We start from the raw sequence: 27,266 nt of genomic DNA, 5'->3' as shown, positions 1-27,266 counted from the left end.
TCAGTGCGTGTGTGTGTGGGTGTGTGTGCGTGAGTGTGCGTGTTTTAGTGTGTGCGTGCGTGCATGTGTGACTCAACCGAATGGCAGACCAGGGACACTGTTCTTGAAATTGACCTTACGGTAGCCAGATGAATGCAAGCATATTTTGTGTGGGGGTTCGCGGTGATTTTACTCGAACAGAACGCACTGATTTGCTGTGAAATGCATGCACACACATTTCATCTGTATATGATCTAATCGATGCGTGTTAGCAGGTCAGGGGTAGACAGACAGATAAACGAAGACGTTTGATGGTTTTAACAAATGTATGTTTTGAAAAGAAATGTAGGCTAGATGAAACTTAGACTGACAGAGAGAGAGAGAGAGAGAGAGAGAGAGAGAGAGAGAGAGAGAGAGAGAGAGAGAGAGAGATAGAGAGAGGGAGAGAAATAGAGGGAGAGGGAGAGAGAGAGAGAGAGAGGGAGAGAGAGAGTGAATGTTTCGTATTGTCTGAAATTAAATGTTCCGTGAGCCGTTTTTTTCCATAACAGACTTGCACAAACGTACGCACGCAAACACACAGACAGACATAATCACACACACGAGAGAGAGAGAGAGAGAGAGAGAGAGAGAGAGAGAGAGAGAGAGAGAGAGAGAGAGAGAGAGAGAGAGAGAGAGAGAGAGAGAGAGAGAGAGAGAGAGAGAGAGAGAGAGATTAAAGCAGCAACCAAAATCAAAATTCAAAGTGCAGTTTGCATTTACATTTTATTTTTTCAAAACACTGTCAGCAAATAGTCAGTTTCCGCATACAAAAATTGCAGTACATGTATAATATATGTAAAATGCAGGCACACACAGCCAGGGAAAAAAACCTTTGAGGTCTTGAAAATCACAACCAACTCACCACCTGGAGCAGATCTCATGAAATTATGATAATGTGTGTGTGTGTGTGTGTGTGTGTGTGTGTGTGTGTGTGCATGGGTGTGTGTGTGTGTGTGAATAAGAAAGAATGAAGAGTCAAAGGGAGGTTGGGGGAGGGAGGGGGGGGGTAGTTTGGAAAAAGATGGTAGAGTACCAAAGCTTCATAAAAATAATTCCGCAAAAATGCAAGGTTGCACTACATTGCACTGAACATTGTAATTAACACTAACCTTAACGACTGACTGCAATCTTAACAAAACAATCAGCATCTACCTCCTAGCATCTTCATCTATCAATCTGTGAATCATTTTTAAAATTATGACTAAAACTTAATTTGTACACTAGAACCCACCTTGTATGACCTTAGAGGGGAGGTAAATTTACAGAGGCTAAAAACAGAAAATCTGAAAAAAAGACATAGGTCTTGATAGGAGCCTAAGTTTTAAATCAGGGGTGGGTTGGGTGGGGGGGGGGGGGGGGGGGGGGGTGGAGGGGATGGTCTGGAAAGAGGAGTTCCACAGTAGAAACCTGAGGCATATGTCTTGTCATCAAAACTAAGCTACAAAAAATCTTTGGTTACAACATGCCATTCCGTGCCAGGTACTTAATCCTTCATGAGCACTCTGTGTCACAGGTGAAAATGCAGTCAAATCATAGATTTCTTTGATTTTTTATACATGCAAGGTAAATAATTATGTGATGTAAATAAGATCAAACCAGAGTTATGTATCACAGATGAAAAAGAGAGAAAACCAAAAGCCAAATTGACCATTTATGCCTATGGATGAAATGCAACTGTTACATTACTTTATGAATGTGATACGCACCACACATGTGACCCTCCACCACGAAATGAGTCGCAGGTCACCTCGCACGGTTCTGCGCTAGGCTTAGTATAAGTCCGGGGAGTGTCTGGTAACAGTGTGAGGGTCACATTAGCCACAGGCTTATAACTCAAACAGTTTTCGCTCTTTTGTAAAACGGTTTTTACCACTGGATAGAGCATAAAAAACTCTTCAGGAAAACATAAAACTATGAAAATTATGCAAAGGTGACATGCAACTCATTCCGTGGTGGAGGGTCACACATGAACTTTTCATTCAAGATAATGATGTTGTCTGTGTCCATCTTCATTGGCAAAGAAACAAAACAAAAAAAGCAATCCAAATCATGAACAAAAATGAAGAATAAACGACCAATAAAACCAGCAGTTACCAAAAACACTCCGAACAATGATGCAAGAAGGGGTCACTATGTGAAAATACCTTGTAAATTATCATTTCATTCAACAAACAAAAAAGATGCAGCAAGTTAGTATCATGCACACAGAAGTCTTATTTACACAATATCACATATTTCAGTTATTGCAAACTGCTCAGCAGTAACTGTCAAACAAAACAGACATATTACACGTACTCTTAACAGAAATAGCAAGAGCACACATTCAGAAACTGTTCTCTTTGGTATAACTGCACTGCATATCTCTTGCACAGCATACACATGCATACACAAAAATATTCATTCCAGTTTCTATGCCATTTTTTTTTCACATTCTGATTTGAGAGGGGCCCTTAGCTACTCTATTTTCGTCTCAAGTTGATATCAAAATAAAAAAGTTAAATTTCAGCAGGAGGGCATCCAAGCATGAAATTAGAAGACAGAGAGCCTACTGAGAGTGACCCTCCTGTTCAATGAAGCATGGCACATAGAAATCTACACTCTTATGACACTGATCATCCATCCATCCATGACGGACAGTACTGTACAGTAAAACCCCGCCTTTAAGACCGCCAAAAATGTCAGAAAGTCAGTACTTAATAGAGAGGGAGTCTTTAAAAGGAGGTAAAACTACTGCAGACACTGCGAGCAGAAAAATCTGTAAAAATTTTTTTAAAAAAACCCAGCAAGGTCTTGAAAAGGCAAGTCTTAAATCTGGTGGTCTTAAAGTGAGGTTCCACTGTACCTGTAGACAAAACTTGTCAGGGCTTAAATCTGTAGTTCTGATGAATACTGATAAGAAGAACAACATGATGCATTCAGGATGACATGATCAGATTTTGAACTCCTGGAACATTTGTGACATCCAAATATTAATGCTGTTTTCCCCCCTCAAAGCGGAGGAATCCAAGGCAAATGTGGAAAATACTGTCAATTTTAATGCTATTTAATGACTGTCCCTTTGTAAAATGAAGAAATATTTTGTACACACACACACACACACAATACTGAACAATTTTTGGGATATCATCTTTGCGTTGCTTCTCAAACATGCATAATGGATCATGTAATACATGATTAATGGAATATCAGATACTAGATGATTACCCGCTTCGCCGGGTACCGGCTTTGCCGGGAAGAAGTAAAGCCGAATACCAGGCTGTGCCTGGGACCCGGCTTTGCCAGGTGTACGCCGGCTTTGCCGGCGAACGAAGGTAAGGAGATAAACGCGCAAAACACTGGAGACCTTCTAAAAATAGTAACGTGCAGTGACCTTCTAAAAATATTTGGCCGTGCATCGCGAACAGACAGACAGACAGACAGACAGACACTAGTCGTATATATATATAGATAGATGACAGATGTGGAGAAATAAATGTTACAGCACTTGAGCTATCCCAGCGGTCAAGAAAAAGTGTTCCAACCCATGAATAGGTGTGAGGGAGAGTGGTACCTGTGAATTAAAGGACGCCCTGTGGACAACCACAAAGTGTCCTTACATCGAAGACGTCCTTTCATGACAGGTATATTTTGGTCAAGTTAATGGTCATTTAAAAGGTGTCTTTTTTGAGAGGTGTCCTCTCATCAGAGGGGCCTTGCATCGCAGGTACAGTGGAACCCCCCTTTTAAGACCTGAGCCCCCTGTTTTCTCAGATGTTGTGTTCATAACCTATGAGAAATTACCCCCATTGTAAGACTCCCTCCGGATTTTTTTTTTTTTTTTTGGGGGGGGGTGGGGGAGGAGGGGTGTCTTAAAAGGGTGCTCTACTGTACTACTGCATTACAAATTTCTTTCACATGACCGTATCACATTTCAGTCTCTCTTTGTTACTCCAGCGACTCTGAAGATGACCCACACACCCCTCCAGTGAGGGTCTTAGACTTTTAATATGGGCGTCAGTCTTGTGACACGTGAGTTAGTGTTGGTACGGGAGTCACTCTTCAGAGGTGGGTTCTGTGGTTTGCGCTTCCTCAGGCCAAGGTCCTAGAGGCGGACCTCTCTGTAACAGTGGAACAAAATAAGTGTTTTTTTGAACATAGCTTTTATTGTTAAAATGACATTACAAATGATGAAAAAAACAGTTCCTGCAAAAGACAACGGGAATAAACCTTGCAAGCTGTAATAAATCCATGTATTGACGCAAAAAAAAGAGAAGATTTATATATGTTTGATTATGGTAACGTGACCATTCATAAACAAAGTGTAAACGCTACTTTTTGTGCAGAGAATACTTTATGCTGCAAACCATAAAAAGGGTTTCTTCCTGTGGCCTGTGAAAGTAATTTACATTACGTTTCCTCGTCGTCCTGGAATGGTGGCGTAATGCGACTCTTGGCGATTTTGATGTTTTTGTGCTTCAGACTAAGTAAATCATTATCCATGAGAAATATTCTTTCAAATATGATGGACAATACATGATTTAACATTCTTTTATCTTTCTAGCCATACCAGGTACAAATATTAACACTATTTCATAATAAAAATAATCAGTTTTGGCCTTCTGAAAAGCTGTCTAGAACGAGTTATGCCAAAATTCCATGACAACCTCAATGTGCACAGAAAATCAGCTGTTAAATACATGTAGAAATATTAGTAATTTGTCCTTGCTAAACATAAAAAAAATAATGTTGAAAAAGGCCATGGGCCACGGAAAGACAAACAAGACGACGAAACTCACATCTCCATAGGCGTCCAGTGTGCGAGCGTCCAACAACTTCTGAAGAATGGCCGGGGATCCTCGCATGCTGCGATATTCTACTGGGTACTTGCCATCCTGACAAACAATCATATTTGACCCTTAATGTGTTGTACTAAACAACTCATAAAACTGTACTTATTTATACAAAAATCGTTTTTGTCGTTTGTTAATTTAGTTAAACAGGAATGATGCACAGTAAGTACAATAATGACAATAGCAACACTTTACTGTCCATTCAAATTATAGATAAAAACAAGAAGAGCAAACGCTCGATCGAGTCACTTTCGCAGTTCTGAATATTATATGAGGCATCAGATGGACAGGAAGAAATTGCTATTCACAACACAATGCATACCTGAAGAATTCAAGACATACCTGTGACCTTGAAAAAGGTCAAAGGTCACCAAAGCAGACGTCAAAGTGTAGAGGTCACTGGGAGTCACGTTCACATAAAATTTGAGCCCGGTCACTTTTATAGTTTCCGAGAAAAGCCCAACGTTAAGTTGTGTGTTGCCGAACAGAAAAGGCTAGTTATCTCCCTTGTTTTTCTGATAACGTTCGTAAAAGGCTACAGATGTAAATACTTTGATGTAAAGAATAATCCTACAAAGTTTCAATCACATCCGATGAACTTTGTCAAAGATATAAAATGTCTAATTTTTCCTTTGACGCTGACCTGTGACCTTGAAAAAGGTCAAAGGTCAACGAAACCATCGTTAAAGTGTAGAGGTCATTGGAGGTCACGACTAAACAAAATATGAGCCCGATCGCTTTGATAGTTTCCGAGAAAAGTCCAACGTTAAGGTGGTGTCTACGGACGGCCGGCCGGACAGACTAACACTGACCGATTACATAGAGTCACTTTTTCTCAAGTGACTCAATGAGAAAAAAATTCTTTGACACACCTAACACAACATAACTTTAAATGACCAAATTTACTAAAACATAACTGGCATAGATCAGAAATAGATTATTCAAAATAAGTCGACAGTAAATGCAACAGACTTGAAAAAATAAATGCCTTTTTTTATTTTTCATAGTTGTATAGCCATGCAGTCTCAGATGAAATAATGTCAAGCATGATACTAGGTATTTCTGATCACATAAGCATGGGTGCAACCTGGAAAATTCCAAAAACCGGCAAAAGTTGGGGTCCAGCTTTTTTAGTATTTAAAATGCCAAAAAAACCCTCTCCTGGAACAAAAACATCGGCAGTCGATGAAACCAAAAACCGGCTGCCGGCATGTAGCCGGCAGAGTTGCACCCATGCATAAGTTTATGCTTTGGTAATAATAAAACGCCAGGACAAAAGAACCCAAGAGATAAAATCCCACCACCTAACAAACTTGAAATGCTCATACATTGATTCAGTATAACACAAATACCTTTCCTAGATGGATGGTAATACCTCAACTTAAAATGCTGACATCAGCAGAAAACAAAACATTTTTTTTCAATGCATACAGTGCACCTACCTTGTCCATCTTTTTCTCGATCAACTCAGGATTACGCTCCAACAGAATCTTGACGAATGTTTTGTCCTGACCATCAGGTAAGGCACAGGCATAGTGAAGAGGGTAGCGATTACACTGAAAGAAAAAATGTCACATGCAAAAATGATGAGACTTCTTCTTCTTTTTCTTCTGTGTTCATGGGCTGAAACTCCCACGTACACTCGTGTTTTTTGCACGAGTGGGTTTTTACAAGTATGATCGTTTTTACCCTGCCATTTAGGCAGCCATACACCGCTTTCGGGAGAATGACACTTTAATTTCCGTAACACCTGTCAACTTATTTCGTCAGACAATTGTATATGTAACCATTTCAGCTTTTGATAGGGATTGGAGTTTAGAGCCGGGAAAGGGGTTTGGGTCAGGCAGAGAAAAAGCTCTGAAGAAATATGGAGATCAATCACAAAAAAGCTCAGGCAGTCAAAATTTGACTTAAAAACAAATGACGTGCCACCATTCCCAACGTTTCCCTGCCATCCCGAAGAAGTCAGCAACTGTCTGAATAAAATTTGATGAAGAATTTGGGCGGGGATGTAGCTCAGTCGGTAGCGCGCTGGATTTGTATCCAGTTGGCCGCTGTCAGCGTGAGTTCGTCCCCACGTTCGGCGAGAGATTTATTTCTCAGAGTCAACTTTGTGTGCAGACTCTCCTCGGTGTCCGAACACCCCCGTGTGTACACGCAAGCACAAGACCAAGTGCGCACGAAAAAGATCCTGTAATCCATGTCAGAGTTCGGTGGGTTATAGAAACACGAAAATACCCAGCATGCTTCCTCCGAAAGCGACGTATGGCTGCCTAAATGGCGGGGTAAAATCGGTCATACACGTAAAAGCCGTGGGAGTTTCAGCCCATGAACGAAAAAAACAAACAAACAATTTGATGAAGAATTTACCCAATATTGGTTGCTGTTGTGTTTTCTTTTTGTGTTGATTAAAACCAAATGATGAAAACAGATGTTTGAGCATTCTACAAAACAAACTCACATTGTCTGGAACTGATTTCCAAAGTAGTCAGGAATTGACCTATTTTGAATAAAAAAATAAAATTTTTTATTTTTATTACTGTCTTTCAGCTTACAACCTTTTCGACAAGAGAAAAAAAAGAAAAAAAAAAGAATCAAAACGCGACAGGACAACGATTGATAATTGACCTATTAACCAGATGATAAACTCACACAAGAACAGACATTGTCATGCTACACACAGACTCACATTGTCCGGAATAGACTTGAGCACCGGTCTGGATGTGCACAGATACTTGGCCACTTCAGGTTGGTTGAAGACGATGGCTCTGATTAAAGCAGTGTACCCGTTCTGAAAGAGATTAACAAAGTTTAACATCAAGACAAAAAGAAAGAAAATCACACACAGATATAAACACACAGACACAGATATGAACACACAGACACAGATATGAACATACAGACACAGATATGAACATACAGACAGATATGAACATACAGACATATATGAACACACAGACACAGATATGAACACACAGACACAGATATGAACATTCAGACACAGATATGAACATTCAGACACAGACATGAACACACAGACATGAACACACAGACATGAACACACAGACACAGACATGAACACACAAACACAGATATGAACATACGGACACAGATATGAACACACAGATATGAACACACAGACATGAACATAAAGACACATATATGAACACACAGACATGAACACACAGACATGAACACACAGATATGAACACACAGACATGAACATACGGACACAGATATGAACACACAGATATGAACACACAGACACAGATGTGAACACACAGATATGAACACACAGACAGATATGAACACACAGATGTGAACACACAGACAGATATGAACACACAGATATGAACACACAGACAGATATGAACACACAGACATGAACATACAGACAGATATGAACACACAGACACAGATATGAACACACACAGATATGAACACACAGACATGAACATACAGACAGATATGAACACACAGACATGAACATACAGACAGATATGAACACACAGACATGAACACACAGACATGAACATACAGACAGATATGAACACATAGACACAGATATGAACACACAGATATGAACACACAGACAGATATGAACACACAGACATGAACATACAGACAGATATGAACACACAGACATGAACACACAGACAGATATGAACACACAGACATGAACATACAGACAGATATGAACACACAGACACAGATATGAACACACAGACACAGATATGAACATACAGACACAGATATGAACATACAGACAGATATGAACATACAGACATATATGAACACAGAGACACAGATATGAACACACAGACATGAACACACAGACACAGATATGAACATACAGACACAGATATGAACACACAGACACAGATATGAACACACAGACACAGATATGAACACACAGACACAGATATGAACACACAGACACAGATATGAACACACAGACATGAACACACAGACATGAACACACAGACACAGACATGAACACACAAACACAGATATGAACATACGGACACAGATATGAACACACAGACACAGATATGAACACACAGACATGAACATAAAGACACAGATATGAACACACAGATATGAACACACAGACATGAACACACAGACACAGATATGAACACACAGACACAGATATGAACATACAGACATGAAGACACAGACATGAACATACAGACACAGGTATGAACATAGACACAGATATGAACATACAGACACAGATATGAACATACAGGACACATATATGAACACACAGACATGAACATACAGTCACAGATATGAACATACAGTCACAGATATGAACATACAGACACAGATATGAACACACAGACATGAACATAAAGACACATATATGAACACACAGACATGAACACACAGACATGAACACACATACACAGATATGAACATACAGACACAGATATGAACATACAGACACAGATATGAACATACAGGACACATATATGAACACACAGACATGAACATACAGTCACAGATATGAACATACAGGACACATATATGAACACACAGACATGAACATACAGTCACAGATATGAACATACAGTCACAGATATGAACATACAGACACAGACATGAACACACAGACACAGATATGAACATACAGACACAGATATGAACACACAGACACAGATATGAACACACAGACATGAACACACAGACACAGACATGAACACACAAACACAGATATGAACACACAGACATGAACACACAGACACAGATATGAACACACAGACACAGATATGAACATACAGACACAGATATGAACATACAGACACAGATATGAACATACAGGACACATATATGAACACACAGACATGAACATACAGTCACAGATATGAACACACAGACATGAACATACAGTCAAAGATATGAACATACAGACACAGATATGAACACACAGTCAAAGATATGAACACACAGACAGATATGAACACACAGACACAGATATGAACATACAGACACAGATATGAACATACAGACACATATATGAACATACAGACACATATATGAACACACAGACATGAACATACAGTCACAGATATGAACATACAGTCACAGATATGAACATACAGACACAGATATGAACATACAGACACAAATATGAACACACAGACACAGATATGAACACACAGACACAGATATGAACATACAGACACAGATATGAACATACAGACACATATATGAACATACAGACATGAACATAAAGACACATATATGAACACACAGACATGAACACACAGACATGAACACACATACACAGATATGAACATACAGACACAGATATGAACACAGACAGATATGAACATACAGACACAGATATGAACAGACAGATATGAACATACAGACAGAGATATGAACATACAGACACAGATATGAACATAGACACAGATATGAACATACAGACACATATATGAACATACAGACACATATATGAACACACAGACATGAACATACAGTCACAGATATGAACATACAGTCACAGATATGAACATACAGACACAGATATGAACATACAGACACAAATATGAACACACAGACACAGATATGAACACACAGACACAGATATGAACATACAGACACCGACACACATACAGTAAAACCTGCATCTAGCGGACCCTTATTTCGGCGGACACCTTAGCATAACGGACAATTCAAGTGAGGACGGATGTATTTTACTCTCAAAAACACCTTAAAAGAGCGAACACCTCAAAGGCGCGGACGCGGACACCCTTTTTTGGTCCCGATTGGGTTCGTTACTTGTCAACAACGGACAAACCCTTGAAGCAGACAGCTTTTAGCAGACGCTGGTCCGCCATCTTGGTTCTGCAAATACAATCTCGCTGGCGATGTGAACGCGCGAGAAGCTTATTTTGTAAGCCAATGACAGCACTTGAAAGAAGTTGATTTTTGTATGGTGCACACTCATTGGTCGATGCCGTGAACTCACAAACATTTCGGGTTTCTACTTTCTGTACTGTGGTGCTGTGGTGCATCTTCGTCTCATCCTTCGTCTTCGTCTCATCATGCCAAAACGACAAATTTTGACTTTAGAAGAGAGAGTCGATGTCATAAAGACCGTTCAAAAAGTTGCTGATGAGCTGAATTGCGGAAAAACTCAAATTTCCAACATAAAAGCTGATCGAACACAAATTCTCAGTCAGTGGGACTCCGGTGTTAGATCGACGGCAAAATGTGTTAAGAGAAGAAAAACAACCTATGATGAGTTGAACGAAGAACTCTTCGAGTGGTTTTCAACAGCTCGATCAAAGAATCTTCCAGTGAATGGCCCATTGCTTCAGATAAGAAACCGATTGCACCTCTCTCTCTCTCTCGCTCTCTTGCTCGCTCGCTTGTTCTCTCTCTCTCTCTCTCTCTCTCTCTCTCTCTCCCTCTCTCTCTCTCTCTCTCTCTCCTTTTCTTTGAACAAAAAACAAAAAAACTTGAGGGCTTCAAAACTTTGAGTTTTAATAATCACTGTGTCAAAAAAGAATCAGTGACTTGGTTTTCTTTTTTGTCCAAAAAAATGTTGGCGCATTCATATTCATAAGAAAGGACACCTTGCTACAAAGGACAGTGGCAAGGCTCCCCAAGAGCGTCCTTTGCTCGCAGGTTTTACTGTACAACAGACAGGCAGAGAAATTAGGAACACAAAACTGACATGTACCGTATTTGACGGATTACAAGACAAACCGTTTTATACGCCGCACCCCCGACATTAAAAACAAAAATTGGGACGAGCCACGTATAGGCCACGTCACTATATTAGCCGCAGTCGAAAAAAATATAATCAGATCGTGTCAATCAATCAAAACAACCAGGCAAATGAAGGTACGGTATTTGGCGAAATCGGCTCCGAGAATAAACAAGTGAAAAAGTTTGAAGAAAAATATCACACACACAATTTGTAACCAACACACACATGTACAAAGGTGTCTACCGTTCAGTCAGCCTAGTCGGAACCATCAGATTCTGCTGCGGAGAAGCCAGAAAAGTCACTTTGCTCGCTGTCGGACACAAACAGCGACATGATCGCTTCATCCAGAACTGAAGAAGTCGAAGTCGAGGCCGAGGGGGTGACGTCATCATCGGAGCTTGAATCGGTCCCGCTCGTGTCGTCTGCTGTAGGTGCTGCGATGATCTCTGCTCTCAGTTCGGTCTCCAACTCAGGCCATTTCGCGTTTCTTCCTCGGAAAGCCTTCCTGTTTTTCTTGCATCTCGAGAGTTGCTGGCGCACGGATCGCCATCGTCGCACCATGGATTCATTTATTCCAAGCTCAAAAGCAGCGCGTCTATTGCCCTTGTCATCGGCCAGTGCAATCGCCTTCAGTTTGAACGCTGCATCAGAACGCGATTCTTTTGGTCTTCGAAATCGTAAATCCAGTAGTTGTGTCAGTGCAGTGCAAAAGTGTTTCATTAGGTGAATGCTATTCAAGTTTAGGTAACGTTTTAGCCGCATCTTTCTATAAGCCGCAATGCGATTTTGTTTGAAAAAAAATCGCGGCTTGTAGTCCGTCAAATACGGTATATATAACTTGACAACTTAAACCTGCAAAGGGAGCTAATTCTGCTCATGCAAGAAAAACACGTTTGTGAGTGCTAGCAAAACAGAATACAGATTCCAATACAGAAAAGCGCACTTTGCTGTGTAGTGCTACTGCGCTGTACTGGCTGGTCACTTTCTGTGAGTGACCGTGTCACCACGGCCGCAGGGTATGTAATGGTCAAAGCTGTTGACCATCAGTGAAAAAATGCGGTGCATTAATTTCAGTCTGTGGATTACACAGATTGTCTAGATGTATTAATTTCGCTTCATGCGACTTGTTTTAATTGTGCAGATTCTAGTCCTGAAAGCTAGTCATGACAAAAGACAGTGGGATCTATAAACGTCATCTTCTCCATCTTTATCCTGTCTCACCTTGTCCTGGAAGTTGGCCACACTGAGTCGTTGTACCTGCTCCATGTCTCCCCTGGCTGCTGCTTCAAACAGACTGATGCCACGATTCTGCACAACAAAATACAAGCATGAGATGATGAAACGTTAAAAATAGTCTGAACGCATACCCCTACTCCCTGGCACATTTTTGAAGAAAAATCAAGTACACATTTATTTATTTATTTATTTATTTTATTTACGAGGATTTATATCGCGCACGTATCTCACCACACAAGGCGACTCAAGGCGCATGTTACCTATTAATGCCGTGTGAGATGGAATTTTTTACACAATATATCACGCATTCACATCGGCCAGTAGATCGACTGCCTTTAGGCGCTGCATCCACCTTTCACGGCCTATTATTCCAGGTCACATGGGTATTTTGGTGGACATTTTTATCTACGCCTATACAATTTTGCCAGGAAAGACCCTTTTGTCAATTGTGGGATCTTTAACGTGCATACCCCAATGTAGTGTACACGAAGGGACCTCGGTTTATCGTCTCATCCGAAAGACTAGCACTTGAACCCATACTTAAAAAACAGGGCGCTTGCTTCCTCATGTTTATCAGATGAAGAATTATCATGCAAAATTGCGTAATCTGGTGCAATCTTGGGGTATCAAGAATGAATTCTGGAGCTTTAGACATATTCTCACAAATGATTGGCAAAATGCCCACACAAACATCCCCCCCCCCCCCCTCTCAAAAGTTATTGGCAAAATAACCATACAGACACCCCCCTACCACACTCTCAAGAATTATTGGCAAAAAGCCCCCCCCCCCCCCCCAACACACACAGCCCATGCATAGTCATCACTGCCAGAGCCTCACTTCAATGTCTTTGTAGTGACTGATGCTCTTTCGGTCATCTTCATCTCGCCCGTCCAGGATCACCTCCTCAAAAGATTTGCCAGTGTGCTGAGCAGATTAACAGAGAATCAGTGAAACATGTAAGTAAAGAAACAGGTACTGATGTGTTTGTTTGCATGAAGTCCACATGCTTGCATGCATAGGAGTGAGCGTGTGCACACGTACGCATGCACGCACGCAAGCAAGCACACACACACACACACGCGCAATCTGCTAGAAAGCATGTGGTCCCACATGACATTGGTATTGCCTACATTACACAAAATTGTACATCTTTCCCCACGTACTGCATTTCACTGAGAATAGAAAGTAGTCCCTGAGATCTGAAAGTAACATTACAGTATTTGAAATGCAGCAGATAACAAATGTGCAAGATAAAGACCGAACGAACAAAAGGAAAAATAATGAATTCAGCAAACCTCATCCACAAAATGTAGGTTATCCAGACCGTAGAAATGCACAGGTAAGTTGATCAGGAAAAATTTCTTTCTCTGCTGCAGCACAAACTGAAGAGAAAACAACACACCGGAATCAGTATGAAATTTAACTCAGAAGCACAGAACCACGCAAAGTCAATGAATCTAAATTCCATTCCAGTGTGTACACAGTTAGATGCTGAGGCCTCAAATTATCATGCTACCCAAGCATCACTCTAAACAGGAAATCAACAATTCGTGAAAAAAATATTCAATGTCAAAATCCAAAATGTTAAAAAATACTGGCAATTGCCTCTCAACAAGTTATGATCAGCTTCAGGATGAAAGAATTCATCCTCTGGAATATCAATGAATATAGGAAAGAGTAAAGATCAAGGCTAGAAGGTTTTCACCTTGTCAATGAGGTTGACGATTTCCTGACGACCATAGTAATCTGCAAGTTCTCGAGCATTGCGGGAATCCTGAAAAATACACAAAGTGAATAAGTAAACAAACAAACGAATCAAACAGCAACACACACACACACACAAAAACTCTTTCTCTCTCTCTCTCAGACTCGCATACCCACACACACACACCCACACCCACATACAAGTTTATTGTGTAAATGAGCGGCTATCTAGAAACAAAAACGAATTTTAGCACCCTTTCAGTACATCCATACTGCTCTCTACACAAATTCTCCAACATGCAGATTTTCTTCAGACTCACCTGCATTGTAAGTCAACCGCACTCAAAGGGCTATAATATATTCACGTCATAAAGAATTAATGAAAGAGACTGACCTTGTTTCTATGTGTGACATTCAGACCGTTCTGTGTAGCTAGCAACCAGCTGATGATCTGTTCAGATGCTCCTTCCTCTATCGCTCGCAGTATGGCCGTGTTCCCTCTCTGAAAGAAAAATCAATCATGTAATGCAGTGCGTTTTGCAGCAGTATTAGCTTTCACTTTTTTTAATCATAATCTTTGTCACCAATTTCACCAGTGATGGTTATGCAATAAAAACTTACTTAAAAAATATTTTAATCATGACAGTCATGCCGTATCATTGAAAACCACACACATACCCTGAAGATTCAAAATCTCCACCCACATAGCCACTGTGAACTCTAGTACAATTTTGTTCTGATTAATAAGCAAATAGCCTGGGAAAAAAAGACTAAAATGACCTTTTTCTCTTTGCACATTTTTACAGTTATCAAGAAATATATTTAGAGCCACTTCAAACACGTTAATTTGATACAGCAGCACCTGCAACATTATCACAGGCCATTTACAATGTTGACAAACTTTTGGTTGGTCCCAATGGTTGTCCACTGTAGTGCCTATCCCCTTGAAACACTAACACAAAAATCCTATCATCACATAAATAACACACAACTCAGTAAGTGAGGAAAAAGCTGTGAAAACGGCTGCTCCGTACTCACAGTGTCTTTCTCCAACATTTCCGAGGCGTCCTGCACGGAGTGAAGGAACTGTGTGATGTCTGGGTTGATGTCTTTGCTCAGAGCCTTGAAGAACAGCGGCACTGTTTCTGGGCCCTGTGGAAAAGAATGAACGTACATAGAATGAATGCAAGGCAAAATGATAGTGCAACACAGGCCAAACATGATAGAGTACCAGTCAGAGCCAGTAGACTAGATACATTTGTATTTCAGTCGGATATTTTACTTACCATAATTTGAAAATACCAGAAATTTGAAAAGATGCATAGATGGTCAACACTTTTTAAAATGGGAAATGACAAAGCTACACACAGACAATGGCTGCCTTTCACAAACTATTCTTCAAGGAGTTAAAGTTGTTTTGGTCTTAAAGGTCCTTGTCTACATTTTTATACCGAAATCGCCATTTGACCATTAAAATGCAGAGTTTATTATCTACAAATATCAACAATACACCCCCTTTCGATCAGGAAAGACGAAGCCAGTGTAGCCGTTTGAAAATTCATTGTAGTATTTCAGCGTAGTATTCATAGTAGGATATCCTTATTTGGAAAATGCCAAGCGCAAAACTCCTCTCAAATCCTGTGCATTTCGTGCGTTTAAAAAAAAAGCGTGGACAGCGCTCCAGTGTCAAACTAGCTGTTGCTACACTTGTTTGGGCGTGGCTATAAGCATAGTGACATGAATTTGATTGGTCAGTATTTTTAGGCAAAGCACATGTTCTCAGCAAACAGAAAACAAAATATTGGAAGCGTGAGTCACGCTACCCAAAAATAAAATCTTTTTTTACATTATATATTTTTTTCTATAACTTTTTTCCCCATGGTTCATTCATCATCTGACATAACTTTTTAGCGAAATCTAACCATAAGATTATTGAAAAAAAGCAAAAATGTAGACGACCACCTTTAAGGCCTTGATTTTTCACATTTTCTGTTCATAACATCTTTTAATTTACCCCCAATTTAAGACTCCCTCCTTTTTAAGACCTGATTTTCTCAGATTTGTGGAGGTCTCAAAAGGGGGGTTCCACTGTAGCACTGCAGTAACTGACCCTGCCCTTGTCTCTGACACGGATCTGGTTGACCCTGGCACCGGCCGTCACCAACATCTGCACCACCTCGTAGTTGTTGCCGTCGATGGCGTGGGACAGCAGCGTTTTGCCGTACTGGTCCTGAAAACATAATACACACCACTTTACTTCAGCAATAAACGCTTGCCATCACTGATGGGCTGGGACGTAGCTGAGTTGGTAGCATCCTAGCTTTGAAATCAGTTCGTCACTACATGTATCGGCATGGGTTTGAATCCCAGGTTTGGCAGGTCAGCTTTATTACTTTTGTGACTCACTTTAGTGTCCAAAAACCTTACTCAGGGTTTTACATGACGATTTTTTTCTTTTTTAATCAAGAATTTTACATCATTGTTTGCTTACATTCATTTCACTGAAGAAGGGCATGGCCCGAAAGTCTTTGGAACTTGGTGTTTAGTGTGGGTTTTTTTCTAATTAATCAGGGTTAACTTTGTGCAGACTCTCTTCGGTGTCTGAAAATACTCTTGCACGTGTCGACGTTAAAAATCCCAAACCCACAGCAAAAGTCTCAGGGCTTGGAAAACATGAAGACATGTATGCATTATCTCTCTACTCTTATCATCATGATCGTATCTTGATTCTTCGACAAGCCAAGCCTAATGCTGGGGTGTCAAAGAAGAGCCACAGAGGGCTCAATTGTTGTTCTTCTTCTTCTTCCATAGAGGACTGGGTTCTTGCGAACGTCTCAGAGTCCTGCGGTTGAGTCACTGTTACCGAGAGTGGCCAGCTCCGGCAAACAGGGAGATTAAAAAGGTGGGGAGGTTAAAACTATGTACAGGGGAGAGTGCGTTCAAGGGGCTCTCATGCCCGGCTGCAGGAGACTGCTGCCGAGATGGGAGTGAAACGACTCCAGTTCGAGTCACACCATATCTTCAGTGTCACCAATACCTGTCACAATATAGGCCACCTTGTCTGAGGGGATGTTACACTCAAATAGATAGCCTACACTGTTCAAAGGCAACATGTTTATTACTGTCCACTCAGAGCAGTTTTACCTTTGCTTGGTATTCCTGGAACACTCCGCAATTACTGCACTGTTCAATTGCCACACAGCACTGCCGACTATAGGGAGCAACTATTCATCACTTTTAACATTCCCACAGTAATATGCTAAACTTTCATTGTGCAAATGAAATTATTAAAGGAGTTTCACCTAATTGTTACTAATCCACAAAAATATGTAATCATGACCTGCTGCAAAAACAAAAAAACAAAAAACCAACCAAACAAACAAACAAACAAAATCTTCAAAAAGGTTTTAAAAAATGATGACTTACCCTGAAGCGAATGTTAACAGAATAGCCCCGGTGGTCTACAAAGAACTGTTCCAGTTTCTTTATGTCTTCAGACAACACTGCATGGACCAGTTCCTGAACGGACACAAAGTAGGCCAGTCAATACAGGATGTGGGGTTATGACCCACAGGGACAAACTGCAATGGAGCATGACACCAGGTCAACACATAAAACAGGTGTTTGCTATGAAAGATCTGTGTGTGTGTGTTTGGGTTCAAGTGGTGGGTTCAAGTGCTAGTCTTTCGGATGAGACGAAAAACCGAGGTCCCTTCTGTGTACACTACATTGGGGTGTGCACGTTAAAGATCCCACGATTGACAAAAGGGTCTTTCCTGGCAAAATTGTATAGGCATAGATAAAAATGTCCACCGAAATACCCGTGTGACTTGGAATAATAGGCCGTGAAAAGTAGGATATATATGCGCCGAAATGGCTGCGATCTGCTGGCCGATGTGAATGCGTGATGTATTGTGTAAACAAATTCCATCTCACATGGCATAAATAAATCCCTGCGCCTTGAATATGTGCGCGATATAAATTGCATAAAATAAAAATAAAAAAATAAATCCCTGCGCTTAGAACTGTACCCACGGAATACGCGCGATATAAGCCTCATATTGACTGATTGATTGATGTGTGTGTGTGTGTTTGGCATCACCACACAGCTTGTGGATGCAACACAAAATATATACAGGGTGACCCAAAAAAAAGAGTACCCAAACAAAACGTCATAAATTGAACAAAAATAAAGCAATCTTCATAAAATTTATTTACACACACAAGTAGCCTCTGCATGATTTGCACAGAAAATTTTAGCGTTCTAGCTTGTCTTTCAGGAAAGTTATGCTCATTCTACAGAACATGCTCCAAATGGCCTCCGCGCCGATTCAGGCAAACTTGAACTCGCCGCGCAAAGTTATCAATCACCCGCACACACTCCTGTTGCGAGATTCCACGAATGGTTGTTGTGATGGCTCGCTTGAGTTCTGCGATTGTCTGTGGATTGTTCCTGTAGACGTTATCTTTCAGGAACCCCCAAAGATAGAAATCTGGGGGATTTAAATCCGGGGGAGGCCATTTGGAGCATGTTCTGTAGAATGAGCATAACTTTCCTGAAAGACAAGCTAGAACGCTAACATTTTCTGTTGAAATCATGCAGAGGCTACTTGTGTGTGTAAATAAATTTTATGAAGATTGCTTTATTTTTGTTCAATTTATGACGTTTTGTTTGGGTAGTCTTTTTTTTGGGTCACCCTGTACATAATACATGGTACCACTGTTCTACTTTTGCAATGAGCCAATAATATATCGTTACAAGACATCAACCAGAGAGCAACTCACGCTGGTGTTTCTGTACTCCTGTAGGATGCGACAGCAGTTCATGATCTCCGGGCTATCGCTGCTTATGCTCATAGCGAGCTGGATCAGGTTCTTGCCGTCCTGTGTCGACATACACTATCTGTTAGCATCATTCATGTACAAGTCATGTTGCCAGTTCAAACAACAAATCTGTAAGGCATATTTAGCTTATCATTGTTGTTCTGCTGACATTCAGGACTTTATACTCAGTAAATTCTTTTTCAGACCATTCACTCAGTCACACACACAAGCACACACACACATGCATGTACACATACGCATGCACTCACTCACACACACAAACAGCCACACACACACAAACATGCACACACATGAACGCATGCACGTTAGAGCTTCAAATTCAGAATATGTGTGTGTGTGTGTGTGTGTGTGTGTGTGTGTGTGTGTGTGTGTGTGTACGTGTGTGCGCGTGCGTGCGTGCGTGCGTGTGTGTGTGTGTGTGCTTGACAGAGGTGGAGGAAGCTGGTTTGAGGACAATAATGGACACATTTTTTTCTTGAGTAATTCATAGAAACAAGAGAAAGAACAGATTGTAGACACTGTATTGTAAAAAAGTTAGCTCCAGCACAAACGGAAGACTCCCACATTATTAAATATAGACCAAGTTCATGCATAAACATGCAAAGAGAGAGGAAGGAAAAAAACAACCATACTGACACCCCCAATAAAGAGTATGTTGTAATTCTACAGGTAGTGAACATATCACAAACAAAAAACATGCAATCTCAGACAAACACTCTTCCTTATTTACATTATCAAGAACATTTTAACAGTTGTCCAACACCCCCCCCCGAAAAAAAACCAAACCCAACAACCACACACACAAAACCAACAACATGTAAAGAGTACTCTCACACCACACACACACACACTCTCTCACACAGTGCATGGGAGAACATAAATGTGAATGTGCTGTGTAATTTCTGACGGTGGTGTTAATTTTTTTCTGGTCAACAATTACTGGTGTGAATTAAACACACACACACACACAAACAGATACCCCCCCCACCACAATAATAACCGTTAAAGCCTTATCAAACTGAGGCTTTGCACAAAGTAACATCAGCAATGATGACTGGTTTTACTATGTGACAGCCAGTTTTTCAGCATGGCCAATCCCCTCTACTTTGACAAGCAAATTGTGAAGCTTGTTTGGACTGACAATTGAAGCAAATTGGGCTACAATTAAAGCTCTTCTGAAAAATATCTTGCACTGACCAAAGAAAGCAAATCGTCTCTTGCTATTAGCTAGACTTTTTCTACCACAAGCAACGCTACCAGCGCGTGCCTCGATCATCATTTTTCTTTAAAGCTGAGCATAACTCTTGAAAATGTTACCCATACTGTTCTCTGCCATGCCGTCCTAAGCAAAGTTCACCCATATCCCATTTGGTTATATTAACCATGGTTTTCTCTGCAGATGCGGATAGAATTTCAATCATATCACACCTGATTACTGTGACAAAGGGTTTTACCTTGCTGTCCCAGGTAAACCTAAACCACATATTGTACTTGCTTATCCTGACGCCTGGTTTACCTTGACAATTGTGGAGAGACTGGCCCAAGTCTTCCCAAGCAGATGGCTGAGAAGTTTAGGGTGACCCGTTTCAAAAGCAGCCACCACACCGCACTGTCGGGTAACCATCCACAACTCACATCAGTTTTTTGTCATGTCTTTTGCGTTCTTATAACTACAAGGCTGAAGGGAAGTAAGTACATTACCCAAAGCCTTTCTGGTACGCTGAAGGAAAGCATTCTTTTTCTGTTCAATTCAGTGACAGTAAAACAGCGGTGCAGTAAGGTGCATCAGGTTGGGTAAATGAAAGAATAAAAAAATAAATGAAAAAAAGCAGCACCTGCAGTCGCAGTCGCAAAGCAAAGCAAAGCAAAACGAGGCAAAGCAGAGTTATTGTTTGTTTCCCCATTATTGGATTGTTTGAAAGACTATAACTAACTAAACAAAACGGGCAAAACTGTTTTGAAGAATTTTGGATTCTCCATGTTGGCATGTTGCCTTAGATTACTTTAAAATTATCTTTCTTACTGTAATGACAGCATTGCAGGAAAATCCTTATCTTGCTTTTCTGAACTGTCCAAAAAGAGAACTTTTTTGTGTACATTTCAATAAAACACAAAATTCTCTGCAGCAAAAAATCAAAGCAAAAAGTTGTGTCAGGAGACATCTCACCTTGTAAATCTGAACAGTTCCCATTGCACCTTATTTGGCAAACATGCCAACGTTCAGTAAAACAACACAAAAACTAAGAATTTAGGCGTAGCAAAACCAGAAATGAAAAAAAGATTGTAACAAAACCAAACAAAACCGTACTTGTTAGTTACTACAAAACACTGAAAGCATTAATTTTTTAGTTCAAAATCAGAACATGGAAAGCATTAGAAGCAGAGATAATTAAATGCAGAAGATGAACACACAAGCAATATATTATTAAATCAAACTCCCCACTAGAAAAATTAAAATCCAGCGTTGATTTAGCAGACAAGATAAAATGCGCAAATGGTAAACACACAAGCTAAGCACAAGACCAAACTCCCACACCAGAAGGGCTCAGTAGCAGAGATTAAAGGCACACTCCTTTCCCATGAAGACAGTTTGGCTCACCATGTCAGATCTAGACAGGCTTTTTACTAGGGATAAAACTATCCCTCCACTTAAACACATACTAAACATCAACACCCTGCCATGACTGCGTGCCGTGGTGAGTTAGAATTTGTCATGAATTAATTTGGTCAAAAAGACACTATAATGGCTTTCATGAAGTCAATTCATACAAAAATACTCATTGTGCGCAAAGAGCACACAGACTGTTCATTTTTTGAATGAGACTAAGTAGAGGGATTGTGTTGTTTCATGTAGAAGCCTTGCCAGATCTAAAACGGTGAGTGGCACTGTTTTCACAAGAAGGAGTGTGCGTTTAACTGGAAAAGGTTCACACACAAGCAGAACACCAAAAGCGTTAGTAGCAGAAGAAGAAGAAGTGGAAGCTCCCCGCTACCTTGACAATGCTCATCACACTACACCAGTTGTGTCGCAGGTGTTTTATAAGCATCGACCCGTTGCCGGCAAGCACAGATTCGATCGGGTCAGGCTTGAAACACACAAGTAAACAAAAACATTTACATCGTTTGTCAAAGACACTGAGGAAAAGTTAATATCCTTTAAAGACACAGATAAAAAAAATTGCTTATCAAATACACTGAAAGAAAATAAGTTATTTTAATTTCAATCAAGGTAAAACACACAACACTGGTCTATTACACATGAAAAAAAACAAATAAAAATTAAGTAGAAGTGCAATGCCAAGGCACTGCATACCCCCAGCGAAGGACAAATCCGCTCTCTCTCTCTCTCTCTCTCTCTCACACACACACACATTCACACACATCCCAAGTCACACACACACACACTCATTCACACACAAACATATGCCCTACACACAAACTCACGCATATACACATTCTCTCTCTCTCTTACACAGACACAGAAACACACACACACACGAATGCATGCACGCACACACACATATAAATAACCACATTCTCTCTCTCTCTCTCTCTCTCTCTCTCTCTCTCTCTCTCTCAAACACACACACAAACACACACACACACACCCCAAGTCTCACACGCACACACACTCACTCACACGCACTCACTCACTCTCGCACACAAACTTCATACACACAAAACACACACCCATACGCACATATAGACAGACGGACATACACACCTTTACAAACAAACACACATACACACACACATACACTTACGCACACGCACATACACACACCCACTCTCTCTCTCTTACAAACAGACACACACACATTTACATACGCACGCATGCACACAACACACTGGCTCACACACACACATGAGTACAGACTCATGCACGCGCGCACACACACACACACACACACACACACACACACAAACAGTAACACTAACACATGTGCACAAAATGAACACACACACACACACCGCGCGAGAGAGAAAGACTACAGGGAGGCATGACGTCATGATGCATTAATTGACGTCAAAGACTTTCGACCGTGACGTAATCTTCTTGCGCGAGCTTTATCCATAGACTTGGAAACTACGGAATTTCTACCCGGCCAAAGCGGCCTTGGGTGGCGTTTGCTCAAAAAATGGGGGCGCCTATAGCACCCACCGTATTTTAGTTAGTATGTTCCTAATTTTTGGTGAACTTCCATCTCCAACTGTAACCCCTGATCGGGCACAACGAATCCTTCTTTATCATGTATTGTAATTCAATCAAGTTTGCGTTTTAATGAAACAGATCCTGTGATTGGTCAGAATGCCCCAACTCATTAAAAATTACCGGTCATTAATTGTCGATAGCCACTCGCTAAAAAATCCATTAACAACCTGCTGGAGAGGCGCATTGATACAGCCTCAACTAGTCTCGGTTAGCTTTGAGGGTCATTTTACAAGTAGGAAATATGAAGGCCAACGAAATACCGAGACCATAAGGTATGCGAAGTGATGACGTCGAATACGTGACGTAAGTTGATGCATGAATTCTTCCGGACTACGTCAGTCAATTCCAAAGATCGCTTTTGTGATGATAAGAATTTGTTTTAGAGTTTGCTGTCCAGAAACCCGTCAAAAAAGAAGGGAAAATGTGTGTGAAAGAAAACAAAACAGGAGCAGAGTGATACGATAGGAATACAGAGACATATTTCTTGGGACTTGACCCTTGCAGGTAGGTGGACTGAAAGTAGTGTGTGAACAGAACAGAACCAATTCTGTCTGTTTACAACCGCATGAAAGCAGGAAAGAGATCGTCGTCAGATTGAATTACAATAACATTACATGGGTGCAACCTGGAAAATTCCAAAAACCGGCAAAAGTTGGGGTCCAGCTTTTTTAGTATTTAAAATGCAAAACTAAACCCTCTCCTGGAACAAAAACATCGGCAGCCGATGAAACCAAAAACCGGCTGCCGGCATGTAGCCGGCAGAGTTGCACCCATGACATTAACATGCTTCCATTTGAAACTTCGAGGTCTTCATCGTGGATTGACGCCCTCCCAAAGTCTAATTGAAGCCCTCCGTCGCTTCGCTCTGTCGGGCTTCAATTAGCTTTTGTCGGGCGTCAATCCCCAATGAAGACCTCGAAGTTTCAAATGGAAGCATGTTAATGTGTAATTAGCGGTATGAAAATTTCTCAAGTCGATTAAAGTATAGCGTTCGAGGGATACCTCCAGCTTCACTGGGAATATATGTGATTACTGTCACCTAAAACAATGTTAAAGACACAAATAATGGTCTATCATACCATACATAAGTAAACTGATTAAAAATTTGGGATACAGATCTGGTTAGTTCAGTTAATACAAAACAACATGAGTTGTACATGTTATAATTTTATAAGTCAAAATATACACGTATACAAAATGTATCAAATACTTGTGAGTATCGCTGCTCTGCATGATATGTCAACCAACATTACATGAGCTACACCTCAGCTACATCAGATGCAGATGCTGCTTCTGATGCAATGTGTAGGATTCTTAGAAGGAATGAAAAGGGAACAACCATGCAATTTCATAATCTGACCTGCAGATTGGGCTGGACGGGTTGAAAGGGGGGGGGGGGGGGGGGGGGTTGTGGCAGGGGAGGAGTCTCACATTGACCTATAGATTTTTAGATTCAAAACCATTTTCTTAAAAACAAAACAAAATGCAACAACAGACTGATAACACAGAGATGAAGTTTTGGAATATATACAACTAAACAGTATTAGTAACAGTCTATTAATACAATTAAACACAACGTCAATGCTTAGGTATGTACATACCCCAAGAACAAAACTAAAACAGTAGTTATAATTTAATCTTGACAAAATCATTGGAAGTTCATACCAAAATGCTACCACAAAGGTGCTGCTCTGTGCATATCATGCGATAAATAAGATCAATAACAGACACAAAAATATTACTCAAATTGAAGACACTGCATGAGTATCCATAGGCTTTGGTCATGGTGCATAGAGGCTAAGGCCAACAAACAAAAATAGTCTGTTTACGGTAACATAGGCAAAAAAAATAGGGTCGGTAGGTCGGGATTTTTTTTTTAAAAACAACATATTTTTAAGTTATTTTGCCAAAAAACAAAGATTTTTTTAAAAAATAAAAATTTATTTTTTTGATTTTTCCCAAATGCCAAAAAAAAGTCTAGGGTCGCGCGAAAAAATAGGGTCGGTCGGGATACCGTAAACAAACTATTTTCTTTTTTTTTTGCCTAACACAAACATTATCTGAGACAATATCATATTTTGCACAAATGAACCAATTGCAAGTACAATTAGAAATAACTTCGAAGAAAAAAGAAAATCATTTAGATCTCGAACTGTTGCAGACATTAAAACAACAATGAAACTCTGTATGGTATTTCCTTATTTCAAAAATCAAATAATCCACAGTGAGCATATTTGCTTTGATGACATACAAATGTCTAACCATACATCCATGTGCCATGCATCTCATGACAAGAACAACATTTCATTTTCTTAACTTCCTTCATGTCAATAATCTCTTGAAATGTTCTGCAGTGAATAACACTGTTTCACTTACCCGACATCTCTCCAACATCTCTTTCAATGGCCCCTCTGCCTCATCCCCTGGCATTTGACCCATCTGCACACGATAACATTTCTATTTATCATTTTGCCAAATTCTTTTCTTCTGTTTTTACATTTAGTCAAAGTTTTGACTAAATGTTTGGGCGGGGATGTAGCTCAGTCGGTAGCGCGCTGGATTTGTATCCAGTTGGCCGCTGTCAGCGTGAGTTCGTCCCCACGTTCGGAGAGAGATTTATTTCTCAGAGTCAACTTTGTGTGCAGACTCTCCTCGGTGTCCAAACACCCCCGTGTGTACACGCAAGCACAAGACCAAGTGCGCACGAAAAAGATCCTGTAATCTTGTCAGAGTTCGGTGGGTTAAAGAAACACGAAAATACCCAGCATGCTTCCTCCGAAAACGGCGTATGACTGCCTAAATGGCGTGGTAAAAAACGGTCATACACGTAAAATTCCACTCGTGCAAAAAACACGAGTGTACGTGGGAGTTTCAGCCCACGAACGCAGAAGAAGAAAAGAAGAAGAAAAACAAATTATTTTTTTTACAATTTTCAGATTTTTAATGACCAGTCATTAATTAATTTTTAAGCCACCAAGCTGAAATGCAATACCGAAGTCCGACCTTCGTCGAAGATTGCTTGGCCAAAATTTCAATCAATTTGATTGAAAAATGAGGGTGTGACAGTGCCGCCTCAACTTTTACAAAAAGCCGAATAGGACGTCATCAAAGGTATTTATTGATAAAATGAAAAAAACGTCTGGGGATATCATTCCCAGAAACTCTCATGTCAAATTTCATAAAGATCGGTCCAGTAGTTTGGTCTGAATCGCTCTACACACACACACGCACAGACAGACAGACAGACAGACAGACAGACACACGCACACACACATACACCACGACCCTTGTCTCGATTCCCCCTCTACGTTAAAACATTTAGTCAAAACTTGACTAAATGTAATGAAAAACGAAACAAAGAGAATGCATTTCCACCACACACAAAAGGGTAGAATTTAGTACTCACCCCGTTTCTCACGGTCAGGTCGGCACTGCATTGTATCAAGGCCTCAGCACACTCGAAGTTGTCGTTCCTCACAGCCAGATGAAGAGCTGTGTCCCCGTCCTGTGTCACACAACAAGAGAAACACAGTACAGTGGAACCCCCCTTTTAAGACCCTGTTTTCTAAGAATGTCTGTTCATAACCTCTGTAAATTCACCCCCATTTTTAGTCCTTCCTTTTAAAGACCTGATTATCTCAGATTTTTGGAGGTCTTAAAAGGGGGGTTCCACTGTACCTGCAATGA

General features: G+C 40.5%; 1 protein-coding gene across 3 annotated transcripts in view; it reads right to left on the bottom strand.

Moving 5' to 3' along the window:
* Window positions 1-725: 725 nt before the first annotated feature.
* Window positions 726-27,266, bottom strand: part of LOC138971065 (serine/threonine-protein phosphatase 6 regulatory ankyrin repeat subunit B-like) — a 33,883-nt gene continuing 7,342 nt past the window's right edge. For 2 of the 3 annotated variants that reach the window (XM_070343666.1, XM_070343665.1), the window contains exons 8-23: window positions 26,986-27,084; window positions 25,956-26,018; window positions 22,360-22,452; window positions 19,307-19,405; window positions 17,948-18,040; window positions 16,632-16,751; window positions 15,560-15,673; window positions 14,916-15,023; window positions 14,523-14,591; window positions 14,113-14,199; window positions 13,655-13,741; window positions 12,802-12,888; window positions 7,540-7,641; window positions 6,293-6,406; window positions 4,797-4,892; window positions 726-4,118 (exon numbers count right to left, since the gene is read on the bottom strand). In XM_070343666.1, coding sequence (XP_070199767.1) covers window positions 4,053-4,118; window positions 4,797-4,892; window positions 6,293-6,406; window positions 7,540-7,641; window positions 12,802-12,888; window positions 13,655-13,741; window positions 14,113-14,199; window positions 14,523-14,591; window positions 14,916-15,023; window positions 15,560-15,673; window positions 16,632-16,751; window positions 17,948-18,040; window positions 19,307-19,405; window positions 22,360-22,452; window positions 25,956-26,018; window positions 26,986-27,084 — 1,497 coding nt within the window. In that variant the 3' untranslated portion in view covers window positions 726-4,052. Of the gene's footprint in view, window positions 4,119-4,796; window positions 4,893-6,292; window positions 6,407-7,539; window positions 7,642-12,801; window positions 12,889-13,654; window positions 13,742-14,112; window positions 14,200-14,522; window positions 14,592-14,915; window positions 15,024-15,559; window positions 15,674-16,631; window positions 16,752-17,947; window positions 18,041-19,306; window positions 19,406-20,882; window positions 20,976-22,359; window positions 22,453-25,955; window positions 26,019-26,985; window positions 27,085-27,266 lie in introns of all 3 variants that reach the window. The other variant, XM_070343667.1, reaches the window with a different exon arrangement.

Source organism: Littorina saxatilis, linkage group LG7, assembly GCF_037325665.1.
Source record: "Littorina saxatilis isolate snail1 linkage group LG7, US_GU_Lsax_2.0, whole genome shotgun sequence".
In the NCBI taxonomy this organism is placed as follows: Eukaryota; Metazoa; Mollusca; class Gastropoda; order Littorinimorpha; family Littorinidae; genus Littorina; species Littorina saxatilis.
This window is presented reverse-complemented; position numbering and strand designations above follow the sequence as displayed.